We start from the raw sequence: 15,136 nt of genomic DNA, 5'->3' as shown, positions 1-15,136 counted from the left end.
GATCTAAGGAGTGCAGTGCATAGACAGTGTACAGTGACGTACGGATCCTTTCGTTACGTAAAGAAAGACAACAAATTGTGGTGAAATAAGACCACATAGCAACAGATCTGACACGGAGCAGCTCTGATTGGAAAATTCATATCAAAGGAAGATCATCGGTCAGGATCTGACCTCAGCAGTTGGACATCCACTGCCTGGAAGCTGTGCAGCCATTTACAACCGGTGGCACCCGTCGACGGCAACCGCTCGAGCCCAAGACAACTCCAGCACGCAGAATCAACCAAAGGTAGGCTCGTTAGTCACGAATTACCAATCAGAACCTATCTCGTTACACTTTCTCCTTCTTTGTTTGTTATCCTTAATCTCTCCGTCTCGATAAAATGCCGACCGGAAGCACGAGCGCGTCAGATAAAACGAACGCACGCAGTCGGGACCTCAAACAAAAACGACGAATTTTTAAATCCCAATGCACGATGTTTGGGAATTACATCGACGCATTTCAAGATTCTGTGAAGGAACGCGTAAAATTGCGGGAACGGATACAGAGGTTGCGAAATCAATTCGAAACTTTCAACGCGGTTCAAGACGAATTAGCTCTTATCGACAATTTTGACGAAGCCGAAAACGAACGTCAAACTACGACGGATCAATTTGACGACATAATGACCAACGCGATCGTATTGTTAGAACGTTTTGAGCGATCCGCAACTCCATCTCCGCAACTGCCAATCGATCCGATGTTAAGAGGATCACCAGCGCCATCGTCATCGATGTTATCATTGCCGGTTCACTTACCGAAAATCGATCTTCCGAAATTTGACGGCCGAATCGAAACCTGGGTAACGTTTAAAGACGCATTTAATACTTTAATCCATGTACAACCGGGTCTGAGTCGCATTCAGAAGTTACACTATCTCAAACTTTCATTGTCCGGACGAGCTGAAGACGCTATCGCAGCTTTTACTATTACCGAGGATAATTACGATGCTGCGTGGAATCACTTGTCTGAAATTTACGACAATAAACGGGCACTCGTTTTGCGTCACGCCGCCCTTTTGCGAGATACACCCGCGATGTCTGACGATTCTTCAGAGGCAATTCGAGACCTCGCGAATCACATGCAACTCCACATTCGATCGTTGCAGGCATTAGGTAGGTCGCGGGAAGATATAGCAAACGATTTGCTATCGAGCATTGTAATTTCGAAGATGGGACCGGATACGCGACGGACGTGGGAACGCACTTTAAATAACACCGAGGTACCGAAGTTGGATGATATCTTCAAATATCTACACAACGCATCGCATCAAACAAAGGAGTATCAAGCGGCAACTGTTAAACCACGATCGCATCAATTGCCGGAAAATATAACACCACGATCAACTCCTCCGCGTTCATATAATTTGCGTTCACGCGCGCCCCCTTCGCATAATCGTCAGCAGGTTTTCGTAACGAACAAACCAAGTCCAAGCACGTCGCCAATTATTCAAGCACGTCAATCGACTGCTACCGCTAACGTCGAGTCAGCATCTTCCCGAACGAAGAGATTTGTCGCCGAGAACGACTGTAAAATTTGTTTTGGACAACACGCCGCGTATCGATGTCCAAAATTCATTGAGATGGAGGTCGTACAACGTATCGAAGCCGCGAAAAAGGCACGACTATGTATGAATTGCCTTCGGTCCGATCATCCGACGGAAAATTGTAGCTTCGGAAATTGTCGCGTCTGCAATCAAGCGCATAACACGAAGCTGCATCAGGACACGCAACCGACCTCGGCAACGAGAATCTGACCGAGGGATTCACCGGATTCGCGTTTTGAACACGGGGCTACGTTAGTCACCGACGTACCTGCGCACGGGTTAATGGCTACCGCGATAATTCTTGTTATGGATCGCGATCAAAAACCAATCGAATGTAGGACGTTAATCGACACATGTTCAAACGCAAATTTCATCACGGAAGATCTAGCATCGAAATTAAGACTTCCGGCGAAACAACACACAACGACAATAGAAGCCTTAAATCAATTAAGCACCGTAACCACACAGATCGTTTCGACCAGCATTAAATCCCGATTATCCAATTTCAAGAGAACTCTGACATTCATTACGATACCGCGAATCTCAGGACCGATACCAGATCAGCAAATTGACCGCGGTAAAATTCCGATTCCCGCGAATATCAATTTAGCCGATCCGCACTTTCACCGACCAACATCCGTCGACATGCTCTTAGGCATCGGTACGGCCTTAGCATGTTTGAGCGTCGGCCAAATAGATATCTCTCCATCTAATAAAACCGATTTGATACTCCAGAAGACATTATTCGGATGGATCATCGGGGGGAGTCTATCTACTTCAATGACAAGGCATAAGGTCTTTCTCACTACTCCAAATTTCGACCTGAAGAAATTTTGGGAATTAGAAGAGGGTCCTCAGGTACGATACCTGTCTGCCGAAGAACAAGAGTGCGAAGAGCATTTTCGGAATCACACCAAGCGGGATAAATCAGGTCGATATATTGTAGCATTACCCTTTAACGAGAAATATACGCAATTGGGTGAGTCTCGGTCGCGCGCCCTGAACCGTTTTCTATCGTTAGAAAGGAAATTCAATCGTGAACCGGAATTAAAATGCGAATACGCCAATGTAATTCAGGAATATCAAGATCTTGGTCACATGAGTGAAGTTCAACCGAATGAACGAGACGGTTTCTACCTGCCTCACCATGCGGTCATAAAACTTTCAAGCGCAACTACAAAGGTCCGTGTCGTTTTCGATGGATCGGCCAAAACGAGTAGCGGCCTATCACTCAATGACACCTTGATGGTTGGACCTACTATTCAGGATGACATTGTTCTACTATTAATTCGTTTTCGGATGCACGCTTATGTCTTGACTGGCGACATAGAAAAAATGTACCGGCAGTTTCTTGTACGACCCGAAGATCGTCGGTATCAGCGGATTTTATGGCGCAACGATGACGGCAAGGTCAAGACATATAATTTGAACACGGTCACTTTCGGTTTGACATCTGCACCGTACCTCGCGATTCGATGTCTCCACCAACTCGCGGACGATGAGGGGAACGGGAATCCAGCGGCGGCACGGGTTATAAAACAGGACCTTTACGTTGATGATCTGCTCACGGGCGCAGACACCTGCGAAGAGGCTATGACCTTGCGAGATGGAATCATCGATATCCTCAAACGTGGAGGATTAAATATTCGCCAATGGGCTTCGAACGAGCCACAGCTTCTCTCCGGACTCGACGAAGCACAGATCAGCAAGAAATTCTTAGGAGATTCCACTCTCAAGACCCTTGGTGTAATATGGGATGCGCAAAACGATAAAATCCTATATACAATCGATCCGATAGTGACAAATAGGGTAACGAAGCGAACAATTTTGTCATCGATTGCAAAAATCTTCGATCCGTTAGGGTTACTTGCGCCGGTCATTATTAAGGCAAAAATTTTAATGCAGCGTCTATGGCAACTGCAATTGGACTGGGACGAAGCGACACCAGCCAATCTTCACACAGAATGGATTACTTTCGCGGCGGAATTTAATTTATTAAACAATTGTTCATTCGATCGACACGTTTTACAACACGGTGTAAGTAAGACTGAGCTACATGGCTTTTGCGACGCGAGCGAGCGAGCCTATGGTGCCTGCATTTACGTGCGTACGGTGACCAAATCCGGAAACATTAAAACGGAGTTACTGTGTGCAAAATCGCGAGTTGCACCACTGAAAACAGTCAGTCTTGCTCGTTTAGAATTATGTGGAGCTGTACTCCTCTCCTTTTTGTACAAAACGGTTACGAAAGCGACGTCACGGAATTTCGACACGAGTACATTTTGGACAGATTCTACAATTGTTTTAAATTGGATTAATAAGGAACCTTCGACATTAAAAACGTTCGTAGCGAATCGCGTCACGGAGGTACAATCGAAAACCGACATCAACGCGTGGAAACACGTTAAATCGGCCGATAATCCAGCCGATCTGATTTCAAGAGGACAATCGCCGTCGCAGTTCCTCGCAGACTCCATTTGGCGCCATGGACCACAGTGGCTCGCCAGTGACGATTCGACTTGGCCAGAGTCTAAATTCGCGATTATGCCTGAAACTCTGGAAACGCGACCGCTTGCGTGCTTCGCAACCACCGTTAATCAGGATGATCAAATTTTAAGCAGATACTCGTGTATTAAAAAACTTCGAAGAATAGTGGCATATTGTTTGAGATTTCGCGCGACACCTAAACATAAAGGACCACTATCTATCGAAGAGATTCGCAACGCGAACGAGCGAATCATCAAAATGGTCCAATCTTCTTCTTTCACACAAGAAATAAAAGAATTAGGAAACAAATCCGGATTACAATCATCGAGTAAACTTTTACCATTACACCCTTTTCTCGATGAAAGGGGCATACTTCGGGTCGGAGGTCGCTTACAGAATTCAACGATACCCTTTGAAGAAAAACATCCGATACTCTTGCCGAAGAATCATCACGTTGTCGATTTGATTGTTCGGAACGCTCATTTGGAGGGTTATCATCTTGGAATAAATTCAACTCTGTATACCGTTCGACAGCAATATTGGCCCATTGATGGCAAAAACACCGTACGAAAGGTTATCCGTCGATGCATCAGGTGCTTCCGTTTCAACCCTCCAGCCACAAAGTACATAATGGGAAATCTACCTGCTCCGCGCGTCTCCGAAAGTAGACCTTTTTCCAATTGTGGCATAGACTATTGTGGTCCGTTTTATATTAAAGAGCGACGAGTACGAAACCGCTCTCGAGTCAAAGTTTACATCGCTGTTTTCATTTGTTTTGCGACAAAGGCCATACACCTCGAGGTTGTAAGCAATATGACCACCGAAGCGTTTATTGCCGCCTTAAAAAGATTCATCGCGCGAAGAGGAATCTGTCAGAACATTTATTCGGATAATGGAACAAATTTCGTTGGGGCCAGCAACGAAATCATCGACATCCATCGGACGCTTCAAAAGGACGACAAGTTTCGACACTTTCTCACCGATAAGAGAATTTCATGGCATTTTATGCCAGCCTTATCTCCCAATTTTGGTGGTTTGTGGGAAGCTGCGGTGAAATGTTTTAAACACCATTTAAAACGCGTCGTCGGTGAAGAATTGTTCACGTTCGAGCAATTCAACACGTTCGTCATTGAAATTGAGGCGATTCTCAATTCTCGTCCTCTTACTCCATTATCCTCTGATCCAAATGATCCATCAGCCTTAACACCTGCACACTTTCTGATTGGTAGTTCTTTAACGAGTATGCCCGAGGTTGATTTCAGCGAAACACCTTCCAATCGTCTTTCGAAATGGCAACATATTCAGAAGGTGAAGCAGAATTTTTGGTCCAGGTGGTATAAAGAATATATTCACCAGCTAAACGTTCGCCAAAAATGGACCAAGGGGTCACACGATATCAAGGAGGGATCCCTGGTGGTCTTGAAGGATGACCATCTACCACCACTACAATGGCATCTCGGCCGCATCGAAGAGGTTCATCCCGGACAGGACGACGTCATCCGAGCGGTCACTGTACGAGGGCCCAGTGGCATCTACAAACGGAACGTGAAGCAACTGGCGCTATTGCCAGTTCAAGAAGTGGTGTAACGTGTCGTAATATTAACGAATATTAATCGAACTTTAATTAGGAACTATAATCTTTATCGTATAAGTAGTATAGTATGGTATATTATATTATAATCTTTGCGCGCGTATTCAGATTAATAATCTAACAGTTCTAGATAATCACGTTCGCGAGTCTTGATCAATTCGGCTGATCAACGGGGGGAGCATGTTCCGACCGTTCAACGGAACAGATGTACGAGAATTTCTAAAGGAGTTTATGACAGTTCTTCGACGAAAAGCTATTTTTGAGTTTAGGCATTTTAACATTTCCGGGCAATAACCGTTTACCTTTTTTGAACAATAGAGTCCGATTTTAGTTTTCGTTTTCGTCCTCAATAGCTCCGCTCATGTCATAAACTGGTCTTTCCGAAGGGTAAATTAAAATTTCGGTACTCCGTAACGGTACCCCAGCCTTCGAGGGACAACCTGGATGGAAAAACCCCGGCGTAGCCGGACTTTCGAGGTGCTCGTGCACTCACCGACATCGCCCCACCCTCTCTAGACGAAGACGCGCTAAGGGCGCTAGAGAGGGTGGGACCGATTTTCAAGGGGACACGCCGATTGGAATTTTGAGTTTTCGTAGGAAAACCAATCAGCGCGTTGTCCCCCAACTCGACATCTCCATCAGAGATAATATAGCGGCGCTCGTAACGCGACGAGCGCACTTATTCACTTTTTCGCCATCGTTTCGGGCAAGCAAAATTTATCGTCTGATCTCACCGTTTTCTTTTCGGAGACCAGAAAGAGACAATTAGTTAAAGGAAATCAAGTTTGAATTTAACAAGACGTTCGGGTAACTTACGAAATTGCCACGAGTCAGAACATTCCTGCGCCTTGGATTTGTTCGTATCCAGCCGATTTTTTATTGCATTTTATTTGTATTTCTTCCTTACGTTTCATCGAAAATAGCCATGTATTTGGAGCTTCTAGCTTCGTGATCTGTATGTTATTCGTTGGGGCCGCTTTCACGATGCACTGTTTCCACTGTAGGTGTTCTGGACGCAAGATGAGATCGATTTCACAGATATGACTTTGCTCATAGTTTTGGAGCGGGAACATGATTTCGCAGAGGAGTCTTCCGTTAGGGTTTTTACAGGTTTTGAGGTATGTTTTGTCAGGGGAGAAGAAGGTGGTGGTTGTTTGATCTATTGCAAGAAATTCTGTTTGTGGTTGGATCATTAAAGGAGTAAAGGTGTTTGCATTCAGTTGCTGGAAAGATGGGCAGGGATATAGGTGGTAAAGTTCATAGGAGTTTGGTTCTAGGAGAGGAAAGTCTATCGTGATGATCACTCTTCCTTTTGCGTATACAGCACTCATTGTTGTCGTGCCCTGGAGTTGCTCCGATCTCAACTCTTCCATTGAGAGCGGGAATTCCAGATGTGTGGAAGTTTGGATGGCCTTGCATGCTGTGACTAGTTGGTCTGGTGATAAGATCATTGGATGTAGGATTCCTAATTTTGCGAACATTATTGCGTCGGTCATGGTGGATAGCGTTAATACATATTCGTCAGTTTGCCGGATCAATCTGGTTCCCCAGGAGGACATAGCTAGTTCTAATTCTAGTTTGTCTTCGCGTCTGCCAATTTCTGCAGTTTTATAGAGGATGTGTTCGATTCTAGTGTTCATATTTGTTGCCGATTTGGAAAGAGTGTTCAGCGTATTATATGCTTTACGGAATTCAGATTTAATTACGTGGGTTTGGTTATGAATTAAAGATGTTATTTGCTTTTGGTCGTTATAAATTTTGTCGATTTCGCGGTTATAATATTCCGCGTCGGTTTCGTCGAGTGTTCCGAACAGAGTTTTGCTGATCGAGCCGATGAATCCGAGAGGGGCTCGTCTTACTCTAACCGTATTTTTTCCGAGCGCATGTGCTAATAAATTTTCATATCGTACTGCCTCCGCGAGTTTTCTGTCTAGGTCTTCTCTTAGGGTGTCCGCGGGGCATGATGTTATGTTCTGGGCCCTGCACATGACCTTCATGCGGTTTACCGCGAAGGTGGTGTCTGGGCGGCTGGTTAGGATTTCCGCTACATCCAGAGCTGTTACTAGTCTCCACGTTGTCCGAAACGTGCGGATCGGGGATAGCTTCTCGGGATATAGTCCGGGGTTGTACCTTAACCGGGTAACGGAATAGTCGCCCTCCATATGGCTCGCGATCGTGAACTGGATGGAGGCGATTCCCAGCAGCAGGTACCAGGGGCCCATGGTGGTTTGGTTGTTTTATCTAGTGGTTTGCTATTATTTACTGGACTTCCTAAAATAAATACCTTGTCTTTCAGGTAGAGTCGAAAGGAGGAGGCTTCCAGGTGTTATCGGATTTGTTTTCAAGGTTTTTCGAATGAGCGAATTTTAATTTGTTAAGATGTTTTGCAAATTTTCTTCCCTGTTCGTCCCTGAGGATTGCGTTGCTGTTGTCAGTTATTTCGCAAATTTTGAACGGGCCGATATAATGAGGGTCGAATTTACTAAGACGTGGCTCTTTCAATACATAAACTTGATCGTTGGGCGAGAATTGGACTTCATTACTTTTCTTGTCGTATTGTAATTTTGAACGTTCTTTGCTTTGTTCAAGATTTTTCCTTGCTATTTGCCGTATCTCTTCTAATTTCTGTACTAAATTTTGAATGTATACTGGATAGGTCAGGAGTTCTTCGTGGGTCATAGGAGTGAAGGGGTCTCTTGCTAGCTGGCCGAAAACTACTTCGTAAGGCGAAAAGTTTGTTGCTTCGTGTGTTGATGTGTTATATGAGTACGTTGCGAATGGGAGGAAAATATCCCAATCATACTTGTTTTCAATGAAATGTTTTAAGTATTCGATGAGTACGTGGTGACTTCGCTCAAGGGAACCGTTAGTTTGAGGCCTGTAACCGGAGGTGGTAACGTGTTCAATATTAAAAGTTTTTGCTATTCCTTTAAGAACTTGATTAATAAACGACGTTCCGCGATCCGTGAGGATTGCCCGTGGCGCGCCGAACATTGCAATAAAGTAACGCGAGAAGGCGTCTGCTACGGTCTCAGCTCGAATATCTGGTAATGGAATAGCCATGCAAAATTTTGAAAGTTGACATTGCAGTGTGAGAATATGACGGTTTCCGCTTGGCGTGAATGGAAGAGGTCCGACTGTGTCTAATGCTATCTTGTCAAATGGTTTTGCTGGGGTATCGGTAATAAGCATTGGTTCACGAGTTTTTATTCTTACTAGTTTCTGCTCCTGGCAGCTTTTGCAGGAACGTATGTAATCCTCTATGTTTCGATGCATTTTCGGCCATTCGAATCGGTCTCGAATGCGGCGGTAGGTTTTGGTCACTCCCTTGTGACCTCCTATTAAACTTTCGTGATAATGTCGAATGATATCCTCTCGATGATCTTCGGGTGGAGTTTGTATTTCGCCTGTGCATATTGTTATTGTGATCGGTTCTTCGTTGAAGACTTCGGACAATCGTTGTTGTAGGGTTTGCGCATCCAACTGGTGCATCGTTTCTCCGTTCGTTGGGATGCGAAGATTATCTACTCCTTCTATTTTTGCTGCCAGTTTTAGAGCATGCAATAAGTAAGATATCTGGTGTTGTTCGATAGTCTGGAAGAAGTATTTAGCGCCTACGATGCTAAAGATTCGCCTTTCTTCGGCTTGCGTAACGATTACGCGGCCTTCGGTTAGATCTTCAGTGAGCAGATTTGTTTCAGAGAGCATTCCTAGAGTTTTTAGCGTTCTGCGGGTTGGGCTGGTGAGAATTTTATCGGCAGGGATAAAGTGCGCGATACTACCAAGGCCCTCCGTGAGAGGAGCTTTAGAAATTACTATTTTGCAATGAGTTGCCGTTGTTGTTGGGCCGGCGGTGACCTGAGGGTCCGGTGCGTAAATATTATCTATCTCCTTCCATTCGCGAGTGAATTTGGGGGTCCTAAACGTAGACTGCGGTATATCTAGTATTTCTGAAGGAGATGGCAAATCCCATGAGGTGCGTGTTGGTTGTTCGACGGTATCTGTTTGCGTGAGCTCGTGCGAGGATGGTTCATGTTCTGAATCACCTTGATCTGTGGATGGCTGTGTAGGTTCCCGGGTGGAGAGAGGTGACCCCCAAGATACACGTTTTCTTGGTTTTGGGGTACTACTCGCCAATGCCTCATGCTCTTGCTCCGTGGTGACGTTGTCATCCCTCATGGTGGAGTTTGCATTGGGCTCGATTTCTTCCGGTTCTATATTCCCTATGGATTGTGTTTCATCCAGGATCAAGGATGGTGGTTCCTCATAACTTGGCCTAAGTTGGGCCGCACGGCGTGCGCTTACCCGGGTTGCGATGGGTTCTTCTGAAGGCGTTATTGGTAACGCAAAAGGTACCGGATTCCTTGACAAGGCGTCTGCGTTTGCATTTACGCGACCCGGTTTGTATATGATTTCATAATTATAATCCTCTAGGAGTATTCGCCATCGGGCTAGACGTGACACCGGGTCTTTAACCGAGAATAGCCATTGTAGGGGGCGATGATCAGTTACTAACGTGAATTTTCTGCCATAGATATATGTTCTGAAATGTTTGACTGCAAAAATGATCGCGAAGCATTCTTTTTCCGTTGTAGAATAGTTTTGCTGAGCCGGCGTAAGAGCTAACGATGCGTAGGCGATAGGTGGATCTTCGCCTATTTTGCCCTGACTTAGGACAGCGCCGACAGCGATGTCTGATGCGTCGGTGGTGATAATGAAGGGCTCATCAAAATTCGGATAGCGTAAGACAGGTTCTTTGCACAACGTCTGTCGTAATTCTTCAAAACTTTTCTGGTGGGCTTCGGTCCATGCAAATGGTTTCTTGGGACTCGTTAATTCTGTCAGAGGTTTGGCCTGTTGTGATAGATCCGGGATGAATCGCCTATAGTAGTTTACCAATCCTAAAAATTGTTTGAGTGTTTTGCGCGTGGTTGGAGTCGGAAAACTTTCTACTGCTCGAATTTTCTCCGGGTTTGGTCTTATTCCCTCGGATGAGATGATATGGCCCAAATAGGTTACCTCCTTTTTCAGGAATTCTGCCTTATCTGGTTGTAATGTGAGGTTATTTTCGCGTAGGCGTTGGAATAACGTTTCGAGTCGTGTTTCCATTTCCTCCAAGGTGCGTCCGTAAACTACTATGTCGTCAATGTATACGTACAGGATTTTCCCAATTAATCCCTTTAAAACGAGTTGCATGAGCCTTTGAAAAGTGGCAGGTGCATTTTTCAAACCGAACGGCATGCGCGCGTATTCGTAATGTCCATCCGGAGTTGAGAATGCCGTTTTCTCCTGATCCTCCGGGGCCATGCGTATTTGATGAAATCCGTTTGCCAAGTCAAACACAGCGAAATATTTCGCACCTCCTAACCGGTCGAAAATATCTGAAATGCGGGGAATCGGGAAACGGTCGTCGATTGTTTTCGCGTTTAATTTACGGAAGTCTACGACCATTCTCCAGCGCACATTTCCTTTCGAATCTGGTTTTTTCGGAACTAGCCAGAGGGGCGAATTGTATGGTGAGTTCGAGGGAACTATTACTCCCAAATCCTCTAAATTTTGAATTTGCTTCGATATTTCTTTCTCCTGGTCAACGCTGAAGGGATACTGTCGCGTGAATACCGGAGTTTTGTCGTCCACAGGGATGTTGTGAACGATTGTTTTCGTATCTCCCAGGGGATCGCCGGGAATAAAAAATCTATCCGCGTAACGTGTTACGATACTTTCAACCATGCGTCGCGGTTTGTCTTCTAAGTGATCTAATTTTAACGCTTTATTAATTTTATGGATTCTTTCAATGTCAGAGTGTTGCGTGACGACATAGTCTCCTAGGTCTTCGCCTTGAAATTCCAGCTGTTCGTCTGTCAGCGGTGTCAGCGGTCTAGGTGGGTCAGTAATGTCGGTCACGATGCGCGTTTCGTCACTGGACTCCTGCGGATTCTGCTGGGTCAGCCGTTCGACGGCGCGGTCCGCGTCTTCGTCGTTATCGTCGGTGCAATCGGCTGACGCGATTTTCGTACATTCCTGTTCACCGAGGAGCGCTCGTGGGGCTTCCTGGTTGCGTTGAGAAGTTGTCAGCGTTTCTTTTATCTCCCGTGAGTTCGAGAATCCGATAGGATGAATCGGCCGTTTGCTCGTTACTAGGGTTCTATGATGAAAAGAAATTTCGCTTTCTTCTTGTAGGAGGTACGGGCTACCTAATAATCCTATAACTCCGTCAGGGAAATCCGGGTTGTCGACGACATAGAAGAGGGTTTGGCTTTCGTTTATTTTGATGCTTATGATACCGGCAGCAATGATGTATCCTTGCAGTCCTTTTACGCTGACGCTCTCGCATTTAATGATCGGCGCGTCGCACAGTGGTCCCAAATCGCAAAATCCTGGCCAAAACCTCGAAAATGAACTTTTAGTTGGGACTATTTTAATAGGTGGGTTGTGTACTCGAATAGTGTGTCTACAAGAAAACCAAGGAGTAAAGGTTTTATTACTTATACCTGGAAAATGGTGAGCGTTCAATTACCGCGTTCATTCGTCACGCAGTTTTCGTACAGTGAAGTGCGGTGTGCACGAGCATAGTGAAAAGTGAATAATTTTAAACAGACTTAATTAATTTGAATTCTACAAAATGGATGCTGTTCCTGGAAGTAAGTAGAATGTTTATTTGTACTAGTATATTTAAAATAGTTAACGATAACGCTGTATAATAAGGAAATGTATTACAAATAATAAAAGGTAAAACTTCACGCGCGAATGTTAAAGATGTAAACTAAAAGTTGCATATTACGCAATATTACGCTAAAATTCTTGTTCAGGCTTGTAGTTGATACTTTCATCTTACAGTATTTGCAAAAATTAGCTGCCACTAACTGCCACCCGGATCGTATGGCTATTTTTTATAATGCAGGGTAGGCGCGTTACTGTATGTATGGTTTTGTATGGACTTATTATTAGACTTAAAGAATTTTCTTTCAACTAATGCATAAATTAGGGTCTTCTACGCGCAATTGTATATTTTTTAATGAACCAGTTGATTTAATTCATTATTGACTATAGAAATGCATTAAACTAATTAGATGAAAAAAATTATTTATTTTGAAGATAATTAATAAAACTTAAGAATTTTTAACTGAAACATTTGTTCGTATTTCTCATGTAAAAGCACCGAAAATCATAAAATATCGTGAAGATCCTGCTGCAAGCTGTAAAATGTGCCTTATACCTGACCTGCATTATAACAGACACTAAGCTCTAAACTGATTTGTTTACAGGATCTTCTGATAGCGAAATACGTTTCACCAGGAAAGAAATTTATTTCATGGTGAAAGCCTACATACGTAGCCCACTAAGGGTTATTCTTGAGCATTTAGAGGAGCAGCTGGCCGATAAAACTGGACACTCTATTCGGATAGTTGAAAATGAAATGAAATCAGCGTTATCAAGTCTGTTTCATGTAATGAGGAAGAAATGGGACGAAGTAAAACGAACCGAAGACAAATTTTTAAAAAATTTTGAGGAATGGCTCAACGTTTCGGTAGCGTTCCGCATACCTGCAATTTCGGAAAATTCAGAAAGTAAAAGCGGTCGACCTTCTTTAGAATTTACCACCTCAAGCGAAAGGTCAAAACGAAGAAAAACAGCGGAGATTCGAAAAAATTTTTCTCCCGAACAATTGTCTTATGCCACACATATGAGTCTTCGAAATGCAGGAAAACTAGATGCTTCAGAAGTTATAAAAGATATAACTTCAACGAGTCCGTCGAGAGCTAAAGCTTACAGAAGATCTGTACAGAAAGTTGCTGAAACAACATTGTCAGGTGATGCTGCTATATCATTGGTAATTGAGAACAAATTATCCAAGAGACAATATTTAGGATTGCGGACTACAAGCAAGGCAAATAACTGCAATTTATATCCGCCATATAAAATGGTATTAGAAGCGAAGCGAAGATGTTATCCATCCGCAATGGATATTACAATAACAGAATTTAGTGCAGAGGTAAAACTGCAAGCTTTATTAGACCATTCAGTTCAACGAATCTTGTTACTACAAAATAGCGTTATTAAAAACTTGGCCCCATCACAACTACGACACATGACTTTTATCAGCAAGTGGGGTTGTGATGGAAGTTCCCAGCAAAGTATGTATAAGCAATTATTTACTGTTGATGGAAAATCCGATTCAGAGATTTTTTTAACATCATTTGTGCCCCTGCAACTTCTATCTGAATCAGGAATTATTGTGTGGAAGAATTCAAAGCCATCATCCCCTCGTTTTTGTAGGCCCATCAAAATTCAATTTCTTCATGAAACTACGGAAACAACTATAACCGAGACAACATATATTCAAAAACAAATCGAAGAACTTGTTCCCTTCGGTACAATTATAGATGGGAAAGAAATTTCAATCTCATACAAACTTGCACTAACGATGATCGATGGTAAGATATGCAACGCGATTTCATCCACCTTGTCCACTCAACGCTGTTATTTGTGCGGAGCAACAGCAAAACAGTTTAACAACATTAATAAGATGCTGCAACAAAATATTAATGAAGATCATCTCCGTTTCGGATTGTCCACGCTACACGCGTGGATACGCTTTTTTGAATGTTGTCTGCACTTATCATACAAACTACCAATAAAGAAATGGCAGGCCCGCAGCACCGAAGAAAAGCAAATAATAAAAGACCGTAAAGAATTAATTCAACGAGGTTTTCAGTTACAATTAGGGTTACTAGTAGACCGTCCGAAATCTGGGTTTGGTAGCACTAATGATGGGAATACGGCTCGTCGTTTCTTTGAAAATTACGCAACATCTTCTTCAATAACTGGAGTTGATGAAGATTTAATTAAAAGCTTTTTCACAATACTGCAAGTTATTTCAAGCGACTGCGAAATAAATTTATACGAATTTAAAAAATATGCTGTTGAAGTAGCAACAAAATTTGTAAAATTGTATCCGTGGTACTACATGCCAACATCGGTACATAAAATTTTAATTCACGGTCCAGAAATAATAAGTTCGGCATTGTTACCGATTGGACAAATGTCTGAAGAAGCTCAAGAGCATTCACATAAATACATAAAAAGCTTTCGGAAAGATTTTTCACGGAAATGTTCTCGTGTAAAAACGATGGAAGATGTATTCTTGCGGCTCTTAGTGTCATCAGACCCATATATTTCGACATTGAAGGGACAACCAAAAAGGAAGCTAAAGAAATTGACACCAGAAGCTTTAAAACTTTTAATTCTACCAGCTTCCACTGAAGAAAGTACCGATAATGACACTGACACTTCAGATGATTCTATATAATATTTCTTTCGATTTTTACATTTTTTATTTACTACTGTGAATATTTAATTTAATAAATGCAATATAACTTGTGACTTAAGTATTTTCATTCACAAATGCCACATAATTCCATCACGGGTTACCATTTTGGATCGACTATTCAAAAACTACAATTTTATAATTTTA

At 43.2% G+C, this 15,136-nt stretch overlaps 2 protein-coding genes across 2 annotated transcripts; both read left to right on the top strand.

Moving 5' to 3' along the window:
* Positions 1-473: 473 nt before the first annotated feature.
* On the top strand, positions 474-1,793 carry LOC114881373. Its single transcript, XM_029198138.2, has one exon. It carries the CDS (start codon positions 474-476, stop codon positions 1,791-1,793), a length of 1,320 nt encoding a protein of 439 aa, XP_029053971.2.
* Positions 1,794-1,865: 72 nt separating this feature from the next.
* Positions 1,866-5,657, top strand: LOC123988220. The gene has a single exon (XM_046287457.1). It carries the CDS (start codon positions 1,866-1,868, stop codon positions 5,655-5,657), a length of 3,792 nt encoding a protein of 1,263 aa, XP_046143413.1.
* The last annotated feature ends 9,479 nt before the right edge of the window (positions 5,658-15,136 follow it).

This window comes from Osmia bicornis, chromosome 10 (genome assembly GCF_907164935.1).
Source record: "Osmia bicornis bicornis chromosome 10, iOsmBic2.1, whole genome shotgun sequence".
In the NCBI taxonomy this organism is placed as follows: Eukaryota; Metazoa; Arthropoda; class Insecta; order Hymenoptera; family Megachilidae; genus Osmia; species Osmia bicornis.
The sequence above is the reverse complement of the archived record's forward strand: the minus strand, read 5'-3'. Positions and strand labels throughout refer to the sequence as shown.

Excerpts from the sequence above, each read along its gene's own strand:
- LOC114881373 (XM_029198138.2), top strand. The coding sequence starts at position 474 with ATGTTTGGGAATTACATCGACGCATTTCAAGATTCTGTGAAGGAACGC.
- LOC123988220 (XM_046287457.1), top strand. The coding sequence starts at position 1,866 with ATGGCTACCGCGATAATTCTTGTTATGGATCGCGATCAAAAACCAATC.